Source organism: Hemicordylus capensis, chromosome 2 (genome assembly GCF_027244095.1).
Source record: "Hemicordylus capensis ecotype Gifberg chromosome 2, rHemCap1.1.pri, whole genome shotgun sequence".
In the NCBI taxonomy this organism is placed as follows: domain Eukaryota; kingdom Metazoa; phylum Chordata; class Lepidosauria; order Squamata; family Cordylidae; genus Hemicordylus; species Hemicordylus capensis.
This window is the reverse complement of record NC_069658.1, coordinates 300,711,309-300,731,126: the sequence shown is the minus strand read 5'-3', so window position 1 is coordinate 300,731,126 and position 19,818 is coordinate 300,711,309. Positions and strand designations below refer to the sequence as shown.

The 19,818-nt window shown below is 45.7% G+C and overlaps 1 protein-coding gene across 7 annotated transcripts in view; it reads left to right on the top strand.

Annotated features, from left to right (window-relative positions):
* Nucleotides 1-19,818, top strand: part of PLXNA1 (plexin A1) — a 423,385-nt gene that overhangs the window by 82,600 nt on the left and 320,967 nt on the right. For all 7 annotated transcript variants that reach the window (XM_053299219.1, XM_053299220.1, XM_053299222.1 and 4 more), the window contains exon 3: nt 15,732-15,914. In XM_053299219.1, coding sequence (XP_053155194.1) covers nt 15,732-15,914 — 183 coding nt within the window. The remainder of the gene's footprint in view (nt 1-15,731; nt 15,915-19,818) is intronic.

Here is a 19,818-nt window from a genome sequence, read left to right as displayed (position 1 = left end):
TTTGGAAGTGGGGCCTGGGAACTTTAAGAAAGAGGAGCTCTCCACCGTCCCATACAGGTTCCTGCTGGGGTAGCGTGCATCCCAAGAAGCCGCATGCAACCCCCCAGCACGCACATGGTTTCTGTGCATGCGCGGGCACCACATTTATCAGCAATAAATGCCATTGCCCTCCCAGGGATTTACTAGCCATATCCATATTGTGGCCAAAATGGGTGCAAAGGCTCGGAGACAGAGGACGAAGATGAAAATGTATTATACTGCTTTTCAACAGAAATTCCCAAAGTGGTTTACATAGATATAATTTTTTTTAAAAGGCTCCCTGTCCCCAATGGGCTCACAATCTAAAAAAGAAACATAAGATAGACACCTGCAACAGCCACTGGAGGAATGCTGTACTTGGTTGCTCTTCCCTTGATAAATAAAGAGAATCACCAACTTTAAAGAGAAGTTGGTGCTTCTCTTTAAATAAAGAGAAGCACCAACTGCCTCTTTGCTCAGTTGTCAGGGGACCACGTTCTGCCATCCAAACACATAAAACTTTGGAGGCAAGCTCCAGTCTTAAGGGCAGATTCAATACACACCAGTTACCTGTATACATAGTGAGAAAATAGGTATGGTACCAATTAAGTAGGTTCAGTTGGAGAATGCAATTTAGCTAGCTGTACAGTTGGACCTGCTGTGAACTATGACAGTTTTCTTCATTATTGGCAGAAAGAAGAGTGATGGCTCTTGTTAACCTGAGAGCTTAATGTCTGCTTCAGCAAGCAATATGAATGCAACTGACCTTGAGCTTTGAAGAGATACAATTGTCAGGAAGGAATTATTTGCCCTACATGATGTGCCTGCCTATGGTGGACCAGTACAAGAAATTCACATTGCAGCCAGTGGCCCCAGTCTGTTTTCTTCCCACCAAATAGTCCAATTGGGTCTGGTCTTTGACTGGTATGGCACCTGCCTTTGCATCCCTAACGAGTCATTTGGACTCTAACAAGCTAATTGCTGGCATAATTATTTATTGAGGTGGTGTCAGTGTAGTGTGGCAGGCGGGAGACAGGCACTCTTCCGCAGCCTGGGAATGCAGCTGTATTTGTCGCTTCCCAGAGAGTTTGTTGAGACAAAGCAGAGAAGAGTAAACACCATAAACATTTATGCTCTTGCATATTCAGCAGCAGATGAGGTTGAGGAAGCTACAAATTGGAGTGTGGAGAACAGTGTGGAACAAAGATTGCATTGGCAGAGAGGTGCTGCCAGGGCTTAAATACCTTCATTGGTTATTCTCCTGCCTCAGAGACAAACTTTCTATTAACCCCTTTGGTGCTACTATGGTATGCATTCTAAGAGCTGAAGGAATGAAGACATAATACATAGACCTTTCAGGGCAGGAGTCATGTGACTAAGGTTAAATGTACGTGGAATGATGATGTAGGCCTCCCATTCAATCAAAAGTCTATCATCTTTGTTAGTGTCTGGGCATGATTAAGCTTCCAAATCTCATGGTGCATATGAGTGAATATCATACCTCAATCCCTCAATATATTCTTCCTCATTTTAGGACACATTTTTTTCAAGCTCTTGTTCGTCTATATTTTTACATTAAGATGTGATTCTTCATTAACACTAAATACAATTTTATGTATGCTTTTAGAACAGGGTGCCTCAATTTAGGCCCCCAGCTGTTTGGGAGTACAACTCGCATAATCCCCAGCCACAGTGGCCAATAGCTAGGGATTATGGGAGTTGTAGGCCAACATCTGCAGGCAGAGGTGCACCTAGATAATTTTGAAGCCTGGACCTCAAGGCCTTTGCAGCCCCCCCCCCCGTCGCCAATTAAGCATCATCATGCTCAGCTGTGCGACCACATCACCCAGGACAGACTGAGAGGATTTGGGGGGCCCCAAGGGCTGTGGAGACCCTGGACTTCAGCCTAGATTGCCTCTTTCTGCAGGAGGGCCGAAGTTGAGCAGCCCTGCTTTAGAAGGTAGGACTATAGCTCATCCTGACCTTTATATGTTTTTAAACAGTTGCCATCAGTGTTAATGTGGTAATTTAAATCAGCATATTTTAAAATTAATCAACATATGTAAATAAGAAATTGAGTAGTAGATTTCGCCCTCCACTGCCTGGAGGTAGCATTCCTGTCAGCAAGTAAAATGGTCCCCTTCTGTAAACTGTGTGAATTATTTCTTAGGCTTAATTATTTGCTGCTTCCTCATCACAAACCTGTGTTAAAATGAGCTATAGAATTCAAGAACAGCTGAGCTAGCAAAGGGACTGCAGCTGTGAATTGGTTTGCTGGGCCTGAGTTGGTTCCATCAGCCTCCTAGTCTTTTAGGTGCGTTTCCCAAAACACTTTTTACTCAAATACAGAGGGTGGTGGTGGTGGGAGGAGGTGGATTAGCTGTATTGCCTGCAAAGATGCAAGTCTGTGAGTGACCATTGCAGAGTTGATTTGATTTAAATCAAATCAATTTAAATCATGATTTTAATTGCTTTATAGAAGGACTCAATTTTAATGATTTAAATCACAATTTAAATTACTAGTCGGGAAGGTTCTATTCAATCATCATTTTCTATAAAAGTACATTCTTGTTGTCTAATATAACCTTAATACATATTCAGAGATAGATGTCAGTTTCATTTTTAGAAGGTAAGTACACACTATAATAGGTACACACTTCTCACCGTGCTGTTTCATTCGGGCAACCAGGCAGGGGTGCAGCCACCATTGGGCCAATGGGTTCAAAGAACCCAGGCCGCCGACCAATTGGGCCACGTCTCGTGGCCTCGACACGCCCCCCGCGTCTGACGTCAGACCCGGGGAGTCTAGTTTAGCTCCTGAGTGGGGGCTTTCAGGAGCTAAACAAAGGCTGGCGCTGTGTTCGCAGCACCAGCCAGGAGCTCTCTTCCCTGCAAAGGCAGGGAATAGCCGCTCCTGGTTGCATGCTACGAACGCAGCACTAGCCTAAGTAGCTCCTGAAGGGGCCGCGTGGAGGAGTTAAAAGGCTGGCACTGCTTTTGTTTAACTACCAAAGGGGCTGCGTGGCCCCTTGGGCAGTTAAAGGGCAACTCTCCTGTCCTGGGCCGAATGGAGCCTCAAGGCTCCGTTCAGTCACACCACACCCCCGCGTCAGGCGCGGGGGCGTGGCTAGCCCCAGCATCTGATGTCAGGTGTGGGGGCGGGGTCACTGGGGTGGCTGTGGTGGCCGAACACAGACTGCCGGCGGTCCCGCTCCACTGTTGCAACCAGGCCTTGCATTTCATTGTTATATTGTCTGCATTTTGCGCATATGCCTTTCTTACCCACAGGTACTGGAACTTCATTAAAATATTCCCCAATTGGGGCCTCTTTTATGGGGGTGCCATGATAGGTGTTTCCCTTCAACAGTGGAGGATACCCTTGAAAAAAAGTTTCCTCAGTACTGCATGTATTTGTTCTGTTCACTTTTGGTTTCACTTTCTGTTCTTCTCCCCTCTCCTATCCCATGCATTTATATCCTCCTTGCTCAGATCTACTCTGTCCCCCACAATTCTCTGTTCATTCATTGCCATTCATTCATTCATTCATTCATATTCAATCTTTGTGCCTGTGGGGGTGGGTGGTGGCCAAGGGCTTGACTGTGTGTGTGCTGCATGTACACCACCTGCAAAATAGGACTGATCAGGTCTGTTATCTCTCATCACCATATACTGCTGTTAACATGTTCATAGGATATAATTAGAAGTTATGACTAATAGCCATGATGATATATTTGATATAGGTTCTTTATGAATTAAAAAAAAGAAATTTAAATAAAAAATCTGAGTTAAATTAAAAACCGGATTTTTTAATTTTAATTTTTTTTTTTAAAGATTGGTTTTTATCAGCTCTGGACCGTTGCAATGCTGCAGGTGCCTGCTGAGGTGCTTTAACTGCACAACTTGAGAGGAATTGTTCTATGCTACAAAAACCCAAAAGGAGAGCAGACATTGGATCTGAAAGACTTCAGAGGGCTGGGTGGCTAAGAGGCACCCAGCTGTCTAAAAACAGGATGTGAAAAAAATTGTCTCCTTGAAATGTTCATTCTTGCCCCAAAGCTGTTCATATTATCCCCAAATACTGTTTATTTCCAATCACCTAAAATAAATCCATTTCCAGTTTTGCCAGCTTCCAAATGCTCACCAAAACTATAATTCTCCCACTAAATTGAGAAAGGTTTATAGTTATTAAATTTAACAGATAAATAAGTGGTCCTTCATTTATTTGGATTCCATGACATAGAGGAATGTTGCAGGAGAATATTCTGGGTATGTCTCTTCAGCAATAAAGAGCTGTAAATATACAGGTTTTCATGAATATTTTAAGAAAATACTAAAAACTGGCTGGGCGGGGTGTAGCCCGCCCCGCTTCTCCCCCCTCCCCACCTGTGTGGTTTCTGGCTGGAGGGCTGGCCGGAAAGCTGGCCCACTACCTCCTCCTGCCATCTAGTTCCCGGCAGCTGGCTCGGCCTACTGCCTACTCCCAGCGGCCAGCCTGGCCTGCTGCTGCCTTCTCCTGGCAGCCAGCCTGGCCCAGCCTGCTGCTACCTTCTCCTAGCAGCGGGCCCGGCCTGCTGCCTGGTCATGGCGGCCGGCCTGGCCTGCCACCACCTGCTTACAGCCGGCCCAGCCCGCTTCTTCGTCTGCCTGCCATTTGTGGCTGGCTGGCCAGAAAGCTGGCCCGCCGCCACCTCCGCCCACGCTCCACCACCTCCTCCCTCCTGCCTGCCAATTCTCGGTGTCTGGGCCGGCCGGCCGCTGCCTGCTCCTGGTGGCCAGCCTGCCAGTGGCTACGTCCCTATTTTCTCCCCTGTCCCGTCACTAATCGGCATTTGCTTGCGAACTCTCGTGAGAGCTGCCACGCATGGGACTAGCAATGGGTATGCCTAGGAGAAATACATATATAGAAGATTTGATCATGAAGCTTGCACTTTCAAGGAACCCTTCCTTGGGTTTTCTCCCAATTACACAGTTGCAACTAAGCATGCTTTCTATTAGATATCCTAGCTGTGTATGGAAGACTCAGGTTGAGGGATGAGAAGAAGGGATGCCTTCTTGGTGGTGTCCCTGTCATTGTTTGGGTCTTCTCTGCTCTGTTGGCTTCAGGCAAAAGTTTACGCAAGCTGACAGTCACACAATTTAGGGTTATTTGAAAGCTATGTGTCAGGCTTAAACTATCTGGAAAATTTCTGACAGAAATAGAAATCTGCTTCTATTCCCTCTCATATCCTTCCTCAGTGGATACTCCCATTATATAATAACTAGAGTTGGGGGATATAAACAGAGTGTGGGGATATTTCTTGAAAAATTCCACAGGCCTACATTCTGATGCTGCATTTCCACAGAAATTCTGGGTCGTTATCAGATTTCACCCCAAATTAAGCGAAGCTTATAGCCTGATTCTATGCATGTTTACTCAGAAGCAAGTCCCATTGAGTTTAGCAGGACTTTCTCCTAAGTAAGTGTGCACAGGAATGCAGCAATAGAAATCTGCAGGGCTTCTTATATGCCAGGATTGGCACATACTGGCTGACATTCTGACTAAATTTATTCAAGGGAGTCCCATTGAAATTAAAAGGACAAGTTAGGCTTTTCAATGGGACTTGCTTGAGTAAATTTATTGTTAAATTTATATATTGCTTTTCGTTAAAACACACACACGCGCACACACACACACACAACCTAAGATGGTTCACAAAATATGAAAAACAATAAAATCTATAAAAATTAAAAACAAACAACCAGTTAAAATGTTAAAGTTTTAGTATTTAGTCAGGATGTCAGCCACTGATTGTATTATTGGTGGACACAAGGTGGGATCCAGAGGACGGTGCAGGTGCTGGCCTACTTGGTATGGATTGGGTCATTTAAATGTAGGATACTGCATTTTGCTGTTGTGGCTGTTTACTGAAATGTGTACTTGTGAGAAGGGAAGAAGAGGACTGGGAGTGAATGAGGGCAGAAAACTGGATACAAAAAGTGGCATCTAATCAAGTTGCTTTTCAAAGGAAATAGATTCATCACTCTCAAAATGTGTTTTTCTTTACAAGCATGAACATAGGAAGCTGCCATATACTGAGTCAGAGCATTGGTCTATCTAGCTCAGTATTGTCTTCACAGACTGGCAGCGGCTTCTCCAAGGTTGCAGGCAGGAATCTCTCTCAGCCCTATCTAACCTTGGGTTTGAGCTATAGAACCTCTTTTTGAGGTCCCAGAAAGAAACCTTCAAGGAAACAGGACGGAACGGGTGCCCTCATACTAGGGAATTGGAACGTTCCCCTTCTCATAATCAGGTTAGTCAACCTGTATGTCATTTATGCAATGCTCCTGCATAGGAATAGGGAGGGAAGACGCGACCAAGAGGTTCACGCGGATGAGACAGTAAATCTCTTCTGGAAAAGTTTGTATGGTTATGTGCAAAAAGACAAGTGTATCAATGGGACAAATTATGGAAATGGACATTGGACGTACCCCCCCCCCCCCCCGCCGATTACCTGATGTGCTTTGTAATCCCCCATCCCCGAGTTACAGTACTACCTGCATACACCTCATAACCTTGTGGGTTTCCAAATCCTTGTGTGTAAATCTTTGTAGATATATGATGTACAAACAACCACTTTGTATATAATTGTGCTTTGGCAAAATACTGTATGCTTTGGTAGTTTCTTGGTTCAATAAAAAAAAATCTCGTCCTATCTTGGAGAAGCCAGGGAGGGAACTTGAAACCTTCTGCTCTTCCCAGAGTGGCTTCATCCCCTGAGGGAATATCTTGCAGTGCTCACACATCAAGTCTCCCATTCAGATGCAACCAGGGCAGACCCTGCATAGCTATGGGGACAAGTCATGCTTGCTACCACAAGACCAGCTCTCCTCTCCATGTGTATGCGCATACATATATTTGGGAGATATTATTAGATATCATAACCATTAAGAGTTTGACCTCATTGCTAATTAAAGCTTTTTAAAAACAGCTTGAACTATTTTAAAAAACAACACTTTCCCAAGTCTCTAAACACAGAAAACATTTCCCGAAGTCTATGCACACACACACGCGCGCGCGCGCACACACACACACACACACACACACACACACACACCACTTTCCCAAGTCTCCAAATAAAAATGTGTGTTGATTGAGCTCTCTATTCGCAAAGTACTCCTGTCTAGAAACTCTGAATGTATCTGGCCCCCTTCTCTTAGCAGTGCTGGTCTCTCAGCTTGGGCTGGCAGTTGTCTTTTCTGGGTGTGCAGTGAACATTTCCAGCTGAAGCCTGCTGGGAACGGTGGCTTCTAAAATACCATACTACTGTGTTCATCTGGAATTATCAGAGCCAAGGTTTTGGTGTGCAAGCACATGGCCATTGTTAAAGACCTTGTGGATATTTGAGCTCACACATTGCAGGTCATGGAGTATTTAGTACTTCAGTTATTTCTCTCTTCAGTCCCTCTCTCTCCTGTTTTCTCTGCATCCCCCAGACCCTGACATTCATGGTCAGAGACTGCTGGACCAGAGATTGTCATGGCAACAGCTCTATTCCTGCTGAGGTGGAGATAGGAACAGATTTCATGGTTCAAGGAATTTCCCCATTCCTGACCCACCCCTCCCTCTTTCCTTGTGGTGTTTTCTCCCCATCTCCCTGTCATCCTCTCTTAGTACCAAGTGGCTAGGTCTGCCTTAGAGGCTTCAGGGAGACTACACACTGTGAGTTAAGCACAGACATTTTGCTGTCCTTCCTGTCTCCTTCCTGTGCCATGGAATGGTGAGATGGGTCTGAGCAGAAGCAGATTCAGGAGGGAGCATCTGCTAGGATCTCACTCAGCTAGGTCAGAACAGTAGCTGAATGGGTGTGCTCGAGAGGTGTAAGGGTGAAGGAAGAGGAGTTACCCAGGCCCTGATCACCCACTGCCTCTGGGTGATTTCCCCTTTTCATTTAATAAAGTGTTAGCACTTTGAAAGAGGCTGCTAAGGGGGTGGGATAAAACCTAGGTCCTAGGCAATTGCAGAATGATCTCACCCAACTTTTTTTTTTTACCTTGATCAGGAGCAGGAAGTTCGGATCATTTGGCCTACTCAGGCCTTGTTTTCTCTGTTCAGCTGTGAAAATGGTTGTTTTAGGCTGATGTCCAGAAAATGATGAAGAGGTAGTGGCAGACTAGGATTCTAGTTTACACTGGTCATCAACCAGTTGTTTGGGAGCAAACTGCACAAGTCATTATTATTCTAAATTCTTAGTGTGTTAGAATCGGTTTCCTAGAAACAATGCTATGTTATGTTCAAGGGCTGTGTATATTCTTCACTAGAAGTATCAAAAGGTGTGCCAGAGAAACCCAAATTTTGTGCTTATAAAAATGGATTCTGTGACTGTGTTAATTGTGCACATATGCCTATATTTACTTATCTGGAGAAATTTACTCTGCTTCTGTAGCTATGCTGAGGGGCAAAGGGCCCCAGCTCCCAATTGTAAATCCAGTTCAGCATCTTTTTCTGGCTTCTGGGATTCACCAGACATTGCCCTCCCTTGTAAGCCTATCTTGAAAGCCTAAAGGACCAGCAACAAATGCTGTGATTCTCAGCATACAGTGAGGGAAATAAGTATTTGATCCCCTGCTGATTTTGTCCGTTTGCTCTCTGACACAGAAATGACCAGGCTATAATTGGAATGGTAGGTTTATTGTAGCTGTGAGAGACAGAATAACAACAAACAAACCCTCAAAAGCCCAGTGCCCAAAAGTCAGCGATGGATTTGCATTGTAGTGAGGGAAATAAGTATTCGATCCCCTATCAACCAGCAAGATTTCAGGCTCCCAGGTGTCTTTTCACTATATGCAGGTAACGAGCTGAGATGAGGAACACCCTCTGTAAGGGAGTGCTCCTAATCCCAGCTTGTTACAGTACCTGTATAAAAGACACCTGTCCATAGAAGCAAGCAATCACTCAGCTTCCAAACTCACCACCATGCCCAAGACCAAAGAGCTGTCGAAGGATGTCAAGGAAAAGGTGGTAGACCTGCACAAGGCTGGACTGGGCTACAAGACTATCTCCAAGCAGCTTGGTGAGAAGGTGACTAGAGTTGGCATGATAACTTGCAAATGGAAGAAACACAAAATAACTGTCAATCTCCCTCGGTCTGGGGCTCCATGCAAGATCTCACCTCATGGAGTTGCAGTGATCATGAGAACGGTGACAAAGCAGCCCAGAACTACACAGGGGGAACTTGTCAATGATCTCAGGGCAGCTGGAACCATAGTCACCAAGAAAACAATTGGTAACACACTACGCCGTGAAGGACTGAAATCTTGCAGTGCCCGCAAGGTCCCCCTGCTCAAGGCAGCACCTGTACAGGCCCGTCTGCAGTTTGCCTATGCACATCTGAATGATCCAGAGGAGAACTGGGCGAAAGTGTTGTGGTCAGATGAGACCAAAATCGAGCTCTTTGGCATCAACTCAACTCACCGTGTGTGGAGGAGGAGGAATGCCGCCTATGAGCCCAAGAACACCATCCCCACCGTCAAACATGGAGGTGGACACATTATGCTTTGGGGGTGTTTTTCTGCTAAGGGGACAGGACACCTTCACCGCATCGAAGGGACGATGGACGGGACCATGTACCATCAGATCTTGGGTGAGCACCTCCTTCCCTCAGCCAGGGCATTGAGAATGGGTCGTGGATGGGTATTCCAGCATGACAATGACCCAAAACACACAGCCAAGGCAACAAAGGAGTGGCTCAAGAAGAAGCACATGAAGGTCCTGGAGTGGCCCAGCCAGTCTCCAGACCTTAATCCCATAGAAAATCTGTGGAGGGAGCTGAAGGTTCGGGTTGCCAAACATCAGCCTCGAAACCTTTCTGACTTGGAGAGGATCTGCAAAGAGGAGTGGGACAACATCCCTCCTGGGTTGTGTGCAAACCTGGTGGCCAACTACAAGAAACGTCTGACCTCTGTGATTGCCAACAAGGGTTTTGCGACCAAGTATTAAGACATCTTTTGTGAAGGTATCGAATACTTATTTCCCTCACTACAATGCAAATCCATCGCTGACTTTTGGGCACTGGGCTTTTGAGGGTTTGTTTGTTGTTATTCTGTCTCTCACAGCTACAATAAACCTACCATTCCAATTATAGCCTGGTTATTTCTGTGTCAGAGGGCAAACGGACAAAATCAGCAGGGGATCAAATACTTATTTCCCTCACTGTATACCAGTTTTTGTTTTTGCCTGATGGATATCCTTTTAGTTCTTTTCCCTTTCGAAAAGCTTTTGCCTGACTCTGCAAATGCAAGAGGGTCTATATCAAGAGTGCCACTGCCTGATACTAACAGAGCAACCATGGGTCATCTTCTGTTGTCAGTTCTACTGTGCTGATCCTTCAAGTTGCTCAGTGGACTTGAAGGATCAGTGAGGGCGCCACAGAAACTGTGGTGCACAACCAACAATGGTAGCGCTTACCTCACTGATTCCTCTTTTCTTAAGGTACTTCATCTCATTCTACTTCCTCTTTGGTTCTCCTGTTGCTGAGATTAATAGTGTCTGAAAGTACTCGAAGATATGGTTGTTCTATCTTTCCCTCTGTCCAGGCATGGGCAAAATGATCACTGCTGAAGTTTTGTTTGCAGTGCAAATCATAGTCCCTTGGCAGAGTTAAATATGTAAAGATGCTTCTGGTTGAAAGGAGTTGAGTCTATCTGGAGCTCCTCCAGATAAACTCGGAACCTAGTTTAAAACTGCCCTAGTTCCTCAACAGTGTTTTGATATTTGGAGCTTCCATGGAATTATTAGGGCACTTTTCCCCTTGTGTTGCCAAGTTCCTAATTTTTTTTGTAAACACGTAAAATGTAGGCTGTAACATGCTGTGACAGACATGGATGGACAAAGCCATACTTACGTCTCATTCATTCTGGATGTTAAAAATTCTTTTTTGAAACAAATCTGCAGATATCTCTTCCCTGCCCCTTCATGCCTCTCAACTGTTGCATAAATAGCATCCGCTTCATTCTCTGTTGAATTGCATCTGTCTCTGGGGCAGAATGTTGTTTAACATCTGTGCAGACAAAATGCCCAGCAACTTAGGACAGGATGTGGGAAACATGGTATCTATTTGAAACTAGAGTGGAATGTATATGGGCAGATTCTGTAGTTTGCGTGTGTGTGTGGCTTGCAAGCACATTCCTCATACAGCCGATGAGATACAACATTCTCTATTTAGGAGTGACCTGGGGGAGAATTGGAAAGTGCGCAGGTGTGGAATTATACAGCACCATTCCCCTTGGGCTCTGTAGCACAGATGCTAAGAACTGTACAATGAATCCTTGGGACTGTAATAAAAGCTTAACAAGAATTCCTGAAGTTGTATTGGTTAAAACACACATGGAAGCCTAGTCTCTGTTGGGCCAGCTGCTAGCCAAGGTGTCTTTCTTGGCCTCTGTAACAGGATAGGCAAATTCTTAGCAGTGCTGTAACCCTTTTACGACACTATGTTCAGGACTCGATATGGCTTTAAAGTAAGTGGTTATGATGATTGTTTATATACAACTTTTCAGTGAAAAAGTCAAAGTGGTTTACATAGAAAAAGAATAAGAAGATGGTTCCTTGTCCCACCAAGAGGAAAGGAGAGGAGATCTGGTCTTGTGGTAGCAAGCATGACTTGTCCACTTAGCTAAGCAGGGTCCACCCTGCTTGCATATGAATGGGAGACTAGAAGTATGAGCACTGTAAGACATGGTTTCTTAACCTTGGGCCCCCAGATGTTGTTGGATTACAACTCCCAGACAGGGGCATAGCTATAATTGAGCAAAAGGGTTCAAAGAACATGGGCCCCCAGCTCCTGAGGGCCCTCCAGATCCACCCCTTTCTATTTTCTTCATCATCTCCCTCCCTCTGGGGGGGCCGCCAGAGAGAGGGATGAACACGGGCCCCCTCTCCCGTAGCTACGCCCCTGCTCCCAGAATCCTCGGCTGCAATGGCTTTTGCTTGGGGATTATGGGAGTTGTAGTCCAACAACATCTGGGGGCCCAAGGTTAAGAAACCGTGCTGTAAGATATTCCCTTACAGGGGATGGAGCGACTCTGGGAAGAGCAGAAGGTTTCAGGCTCCTTCCCTGGCAGCACCTCCAAGATAGAGCTGAGAGAGATTCCTACCTGCAATCTTGGAGAAGTGGCTGTCAGTCTGTGAAGACAATACTGAGCTAGATAGACCAGTGGTCTGACTCAGTATATGGCAGTTTCCTTAGGGATGTGCACAAAACCACCTGGCCTTAAAAACAACAACTTCTTTTAAACCTAGAGGGGTTTGGCTCGATCCCTAACCTTTGAACTGAACTGGTTCAACATCGGACCAGTTTGATTTTGAGCCTGTTTGCACACCCCTACTTCCTATGTTCCTAAAGGGCTTACATTCTACCTTGTGTTGGATACCAGCAACAGCCACTGGTGGGATACTGTGAGTGGGCTGAATAGAGCCAGTTGTTCTCCCCTCCTAAATGTAAAGATAATCACCACTTTAAAAGATGCCTTTTTGCCCAGTTAGTAGGGTGTTTAGGCACTGGGTAGCTATCAGAAGGGGGAAAGAGAGGTGCTGGGCAGTGGTCCCTCTATTCTCCCCCCCCCCCATCTCTGTGCGAATTAGTTTTGTTCTGGGTGGCAGTATCAAGTTAATGTGTGCACACCTGCATTCAGAATGGGGCCTTCCTGATTCAACCTGAGCGGGATCTAAAATGAACTGAGCGGACATCCAAAAACTTTTGAGCGCGTGCACATGCACACGCCTTAGAGGGAACAGTGGTGCTGGGACCCCTTCCTCCCTCATTATGCTTTGGACCATGTACTACTGGGCTCTTTTGTCCAAGAGCTTTGACCACCTGCTCTAACTATTTTCCTTTCTTATTTCTCTCCTCTCTTTCTACTATCTCTTCTTCTTTGTGATGTTTACTTGAATGTAAATCACGACCAGGCCTACTTGGGTAGGACAGGGCTAGCCCAGGTAAGGGCTAGTGAATAGCGTCCGGATCCTGCCTCTCCTCCAGGTAGCTCTGATCCTAAACCCAGGCTGAAAGTGAAGTAGGAGGTACAAGCGTGCTGGTTGAGTGAGTGGCTGTGCTGCCAGCAGGTGCTCCCGGGCTACTGGTAGCCATTTTGGCAATAGAGCCCAGGGGAAGGAGTGGCCTGGCAGCAGGGAGGTTTCCCAGTGCACCATGCTATTTGCACAGTGCACTGAGGGATACCTAGTATTTGACACCCCGCCCAGCTCCTGATCGTTGCTGGGCTCACCGCAGCACTGGTTGTGTAGGTGTATTGAGCAGCAGAGCCCAGGAGAGGCTTGGATCATCTGGGGGAAGTGCCTGCCTTCCATCCAGCCCTCCTCACTTTGGTTGTGTGAATGTCCTATCTATCTATCTATCTATCTATCTATCTATCTATCTATCTATCTATCCACACACCCACACACACAACTGGAGAAGAGTTATTGGGTGAGAGATTTTTTGCAACACAGACTAATTTACCAACCAGGTTTTAACTCTCAGTTTTACTCCCATCCCCATCACATGGCAGTTTTTGACTCTGTCACATGCCTAATGTTAGGAACATTGTGAGGGCAACCTTTCTTTCCTTATATCCACTTCTACTGATTAGGCTGTATGAATATTCCTCCGCTTGGTTATTCTGTGAATTGCTGAAGAAAGCAGCAAACTGATCAGGCTGTAGCCTTTTAAAGTGTTACTTCCTATGAATGGAATGTATTGCTGCTCACCCTAATTCTTATTTTGTTTACACACTTCAGTTAATGGCTCTTAGGAGAACGCTGACCCACATACCTAGCAACCTTGGAGGAAGGGGTGTAGCTTAGTAGAAGAGCACATTTTTTGCATTAGGGAGGTGCACAAAGCGTTCCGTGCACATCCCAGGGAGCAGAGTGCGAGTCCTTTAAGAGTAGGATAGCAAGTCTTACCTGCTCCTCCATGGCCCCTTCGCCACCGCCTCAGTGCAGCGCTGTCTGGATTAAACATCCCAATGCGTGGCTGAAGGGCTGCTCCCAGGCAGGATCATCACGGCAGGATCATCACGGAACTGGCTTCTGCACAGCTCGCATCTTGAGTGGTCATCATGGTGTTGTTGACCGCTCAAGATGGTGCCCATGCGTGCATGGACACAATTTCCATGATGACTCGCCTCGCCATGATGACCTCACCTCCTGGGAGCAGCCTGCAGCTGTGCAGTGGGGTGCTTAATCCTGACAGGGCCGTGTTGGGGCAGCGGGGGGTGGGGAGTGAGTGGAGGGGCTGTGGAGGAGCAGGTAAGACCTGCTTTCCTCCTCTTAAAATGCCCACTTGGCCCTTCTGAAAGGATTCAGCAGGGGAAGCTTGAAGTGTTTCGGTGCCTCTTAATAGAGGTGCCAAAACGTTTCATGCACATCCTTACTTTGCATCCAGAAGGTCCCAGATTCAACCCATGGCATCATCTCCAGGTAGGATAGGAAAAGACAGTATTGGGCTAGATAGACCAACAGTCTGACTCATTAGAAGGCAGCTCCATATGTTCAACTTTGTCACTTTCCTCTAGGACTCAGCTACAAGGAGCAGAAGGAATTGGTATGACCTTAGTACTGTCCTGGATTGGTCCGAATCCGATTCCCATTCTGGGTCCTGTGCAGCACACCTAGGATGGAGATTATACCTATAAACCAGTGGCTATTTATGCTTCTCACAGTTCAACTCCATAGTGCTGTGGGAAAGCAGTGTAATAGGCAGGTATGCTGGCCTTGCACCCAAGTTCTTGCATTTCTGCCCTTTGTAGGCTTAGGTTGAGCAATAGCCATCTCACATATTACAGGGTAAAAGTCACCAGGACATGGTAAATTGTACTCTTTGTACTTGCTTCTGTTGTAATGTGAGAAGTAGTTGCTATATCTTGGAAGTCATTTAATACACTAGATTGCTGATTTTACAGTAAACACTTAAGATACAGGAATGCCAGAGATACAAACATCTTGATTTTGATTTCATTATTTTATTTGATAATTCATTCCTATACTCAGCAACTGATTTCCCTTTCCCACTCTTATGAGTGGATTTTGAAAGCAGACATTTGAATGAAGGGTGGAAACTTTGCATGAATTTTTGTGATCTGTATACTATGTTTTGGCATGTGTATATGTAGTTCTGAGATATTTCCCCCTTAACTGGGCTTATCCATGCTAACTGGGCAAGAGGAACATTTTAAAGTGGTGGCTTTCTTACATTTAGCAGGGAAAGAGCAATCGTGAATCCCAGCAAAGCATCTCTCTCAACTGTTGCTGGTGTCTTCCTTGTGTTTCTTTTTCGCTTTTGAGTCCCTTTGGAACAGAGAACTGTCTTGTTATTACTTTTTCTATTTAAATTGCTTTGAGTATAAAAACCATCACCATCATCATCATCCATCATTTTAAGAAACCTCAATGAAATGATATCGCACATGGGCCACTTGGGAGATATGAGAAAGGATGTGAAGTTCTGAGGAATGAAAGTTCCCTCACTCTTGACTACTAGAAACCCCATTAAACACAGTTTCTGATTCTTAAAGAAGCCAGCAGCATCTTCACTAGAAAGCCAAATGTTCCTGTATGTGATGGCCTCGCAGATTCCTAGCCCCTCTTCTTATTAGCAGTCATTTATACAGTGTGTTGAAATATTGTCAAACAGTTAATCTCTCTCTTTGTTCTTCCCCATTCCCTTTCTCTCCTACAGCCTCTGCAGATCGATGACAATTTCTGTGGGCAGGATTTTAACCAGCCATTGGGTGGAACAGTCACGATTGAAGGTGTGCCGCTCTTTGTGGACAAAGAAGATGGCATGACATCAGTGGCTGCTTATGACTACCGTGGGCACACTGTGGTCTTTGCTGGCACACGACGTGGCAGGATCAAAAAGGTAGGGGGCCACTTAGCTATTGCTATGAGTTTGCAGGGTTTTTCTACTTGGTCTGTCTGGGAGCAAGATATCCCAGGCCTCCGTTATGTGATTAAAATCAGAGGTGGAATTGAAAGGGCAGAGATTTCCTTTCACACACTTCCTTCATGACTTTTGAAGCTATTTCTGTATGAACAGATTTGAACTTGTACAACTTTGATTTGCTTTTCCAGTATCCCTTCCTTCTAAGTATATTTTCAGCAGAAGTCTTGCCCTTCACACAGCCTCTCCTAGTGATATTTCAAAATGCAACTCAGTGTTACACAGTAAGGGACTTTCTCTGTACCATTGTATGCTTTTGTTAGTACCAGATTGCTTTCCTTCATGATTTGAGCAAATCTTCAGGATAAATAAGAGAGTCAACAAGTCTACTAGGATGAATTGCAAATGGATGACCCAGCTACCTTTGGCTGCTTCAAAGATTAGCCTGGCTGCCATTTCTTCTGTGTCTGTCTTTGCCATGAAGTTGATTTTCCACTTTCTTGCTCATATTTGCAGTCCTATTACAACACATTTGCATTATACTGGGGGACACATTTTTTATCAACAAGTAACTCTGATAACTATTCATGAACAGAGATCTGTCACGAACAAAGGTCATGGACAAAGAGGCTATAGACTTCTGGTGTGGATGATTTAAACCATCTGTGGGCCAAAGTCCACAAAGGGGGCGGGAATTCATCCTTCTCCATCTACACAAAGACTTCTTGTTGGCAGTAATTAGCACATAACTGTATGCCTTTTCCTCATTTTCTCTACATGGCATGGATTTCCTGTTATCATAACATCATTCCTATAATTACAGTTAGATATTCCCTGTGTAAACTCAGCAGGTGTTAGCTGCATCTTCAACTGGGCAAAATTGTATTTAGGACCCTAGCGGAATCCTGCCAGAAGCACCAAACCTAGCAGGGGGCTTCTCTTAAGCCAAGACATGCTGATTTTGGGTTCTGAACTAAGGAATGGCCTAAATTTCAAACTACTTTTGCCTTTGATCTCCCCCACCCCACCCTCTAAACGAAGCTTCTAATTTTCAAAGATTACAAGTATTTTCTCATACAGATTCCAGTGTTGCGCCTTGTGAATAGGAATGCAGAGGGGAAGGTGTGCAGTAGCTTAGTATGTGCCTGGGCTTGTTAGCATTGGCCATATTAGTCACTTGGAAAGATCCGGTTCCTTGTACAAATGAAGGCTGTAATATATGCATTTGTACATTTCTGGGAGTTCGCCAGTGCTTGTCCAGCTTGGCAGTTTTACACATTTGTTTGTTACTTTGTGCGCTTGATAGTAAGTTTACCTCCCTGAAGTGTCCTTGTATGATAAGTACATTTGTAAACATGTGTTTGGGCCACTCACAATGTATATTTTTAGGGTGTATGCCTAAACATGTAATATGTGATGTGGCCCTTACTTACAGTCAGGGGTGGAGCCACCATTGGGCGAACGGGTTCAAAGAACCTGGGCCGCCACCAATCAGGGGCCGTGTCTTGTGGCCCCAACACGCCCCCCACATCTGACGTCAGATGCGGGGGGCGTTATTTCGCTCCCGGATGGGTCTGAGTGACCCCGTTTGGAAGGGAAATTGTCCCACACTGCATTGGGCAGCGTGGGCCAGAGCAACTTTCCCTGCCTTTAAGGGCAGGGAGAGCTGCTCCTGGCCTCACTGCCAATGCAGCAGGGCCGGTCTCCCTCCTAAACGGGGCCGTGTGGCCCCGTTTGGGAGGTAGATTGGCCCGTGCTACGTTGGCAGTGCAGCCGGAATGGCTCTCCCTGCCTTTACAGGCAGGGAAGTCGCTCCGGCCCACGCTGCCCAATGCAGTGCGGGACAATTTCCCTTCCAAACGGGGCCGTGCGGCCCCATTTGGGAGGGAGACAATGCCCTCACGCCTGATGTCAGATGTGGCGGTGTGGCTAGCTGGCCCTCTGCATCTGACATCACGCGGGGGTGGGGCCAGGGGGCTGCGGCGGTTCACGGGCCGCCTCCAGCCTTACTCCGCAACTGCTTACAGTGTGTCTTGGAATGGCAGTTTATAAATGGACTGGCCAGCATACTACATTATGAATGTGGGAGAGTACTGTGTTCTGTCATCGAGGCTTGCTACTCACCAATGCAATGTGCAAACACATATTCATTATTCCTTCACTATAATGTGGCTTCATTATTTCCATTTTATAAAAGACAAAACTGAGACAGCCACTCACATAAGATCACCTTCCCGTCATGAACATAACCAGAAAGAGAACTTGTTGTTTATTCCTGGAATGGGCTGCCCCTTTATATCCAAATGCAAACAGCGATGGAATGTTCTGTACACTGAACTTGCTCTGTCTCTCTTTTCTTGGGAGTCATCTGTCTCTGAGCAATGTTTTTCTTCCACGAGGAAACTGGTATTTACTTCTATCCCCTGCAGACAGAGAACAAGCAAGATGCTGATTTCTAGTTCAGTGGTTCTGGAATGTAGTGACTGGCTCAAGGCCAAGCTTAGGGTCATTCTAGGAGATGTGGTTAAGACAACGTATACTCGTACCCCATGAAAGTAGAGAAAGGTCTTATTGTTTATTAGTGGGGCTAAGCAGAGTTGATCCCATACAGTTTTATCTCTAGCCTTCTCAGCTCGGCATTAGAGAAACTGTGAAGCCCCAAGGTAGTGTAGCTTTTGTAGCATTACCAACATTTAGGTGTTGAGATCAACAACAGCCTATGCTTTACTCCTTGACAGCCAAAGCTCTTCTCAGCTGGCTCTGCGTCTTAGTATTAAAATGGGGACGGAGACCTCTATTTCCAGTCTTTGGGAATTTGGAAATGTAACAGAGAAAAGACATAACAGAGAAGACTGGTGAAGAGAGAACTCATGCTATTGATTGGGGTGGCAAGAGAGAGAGATATGCTGGTATATGGGGATGGAAGCGGTCCTTTCATAATGTTCAGCTGATGATCGTTTTTTTATAAGACGAAAGTGTATTGAAAGGGGCATCACTGTCCATGGTGTGCATTCACATTTCTTTTGCTCCAGTGAGATTTTGGGTGAATCGGATTTTCCAGGTTCTTGAACAATTAGCCACTCAGTCCGGTTGCTGCTCCTGTATGCCTTTGGATAAATTAAAGAAAAGGCAGCTCATGTAGTAGATACAGGGCCAAAAGGGGTGAAACTGTTGTAGTATTTCAAAAGAGAACACATACAAGGAGGTGGTTTTAAGACTAGCCTCATTAGGAGTAATCATTCAAAGAGAGCCTCAGATTCTTTATTTGAACTGTCAGTGTGGCATTGCTTATAGCAGGTTTCACTCAGGCTAACTATGGGGAAGAGTCTTCTGACAGGCCTTGTTCTGTTCATTATCTGTAATTTCTACATGTGTATATCAGAACTGCTTTGTGAATTACATTCCTACATGTAAAAAAAAATATCTAGATGGGAAAATATGCATGACCCATAAGATCTAAAGTGTGACAATGAGGCTATTCTCACGACCAGCAAAAATTGGGCTAGGAGAGCCTAGCCCAATTTTTGCTGCTCGTGTAAACCACCGGACTCGCAGGCGAGCCTGGTGGTTTACAAGCTGCTAACCTGCTTGAGAAGCCCTCCCCTTAGCCCTGGTTAGCTGAGCGAGTGCTCTGCTAACCAGGGTTAAGAGATTGTGTGCTGCTGTGGCACAGCTTCATGCCGCAGCAACTCACGAGGAGACCCCCGACCAGGAGGCTAAAAAGCAGCCTCCCGACTCGGGGGTCTCTCCAGCATGCTCTGCGCGCTCACTCAGGGCATGCTGGAACTTCTGGGGGCCGCGTGGCCCTCGAACTCCCAAGCTGCCACTGGCTCCGTGATGGAGTTGGCAGTCGTGTGAGCGGCCAATCCAGCTGCCCAGGCAG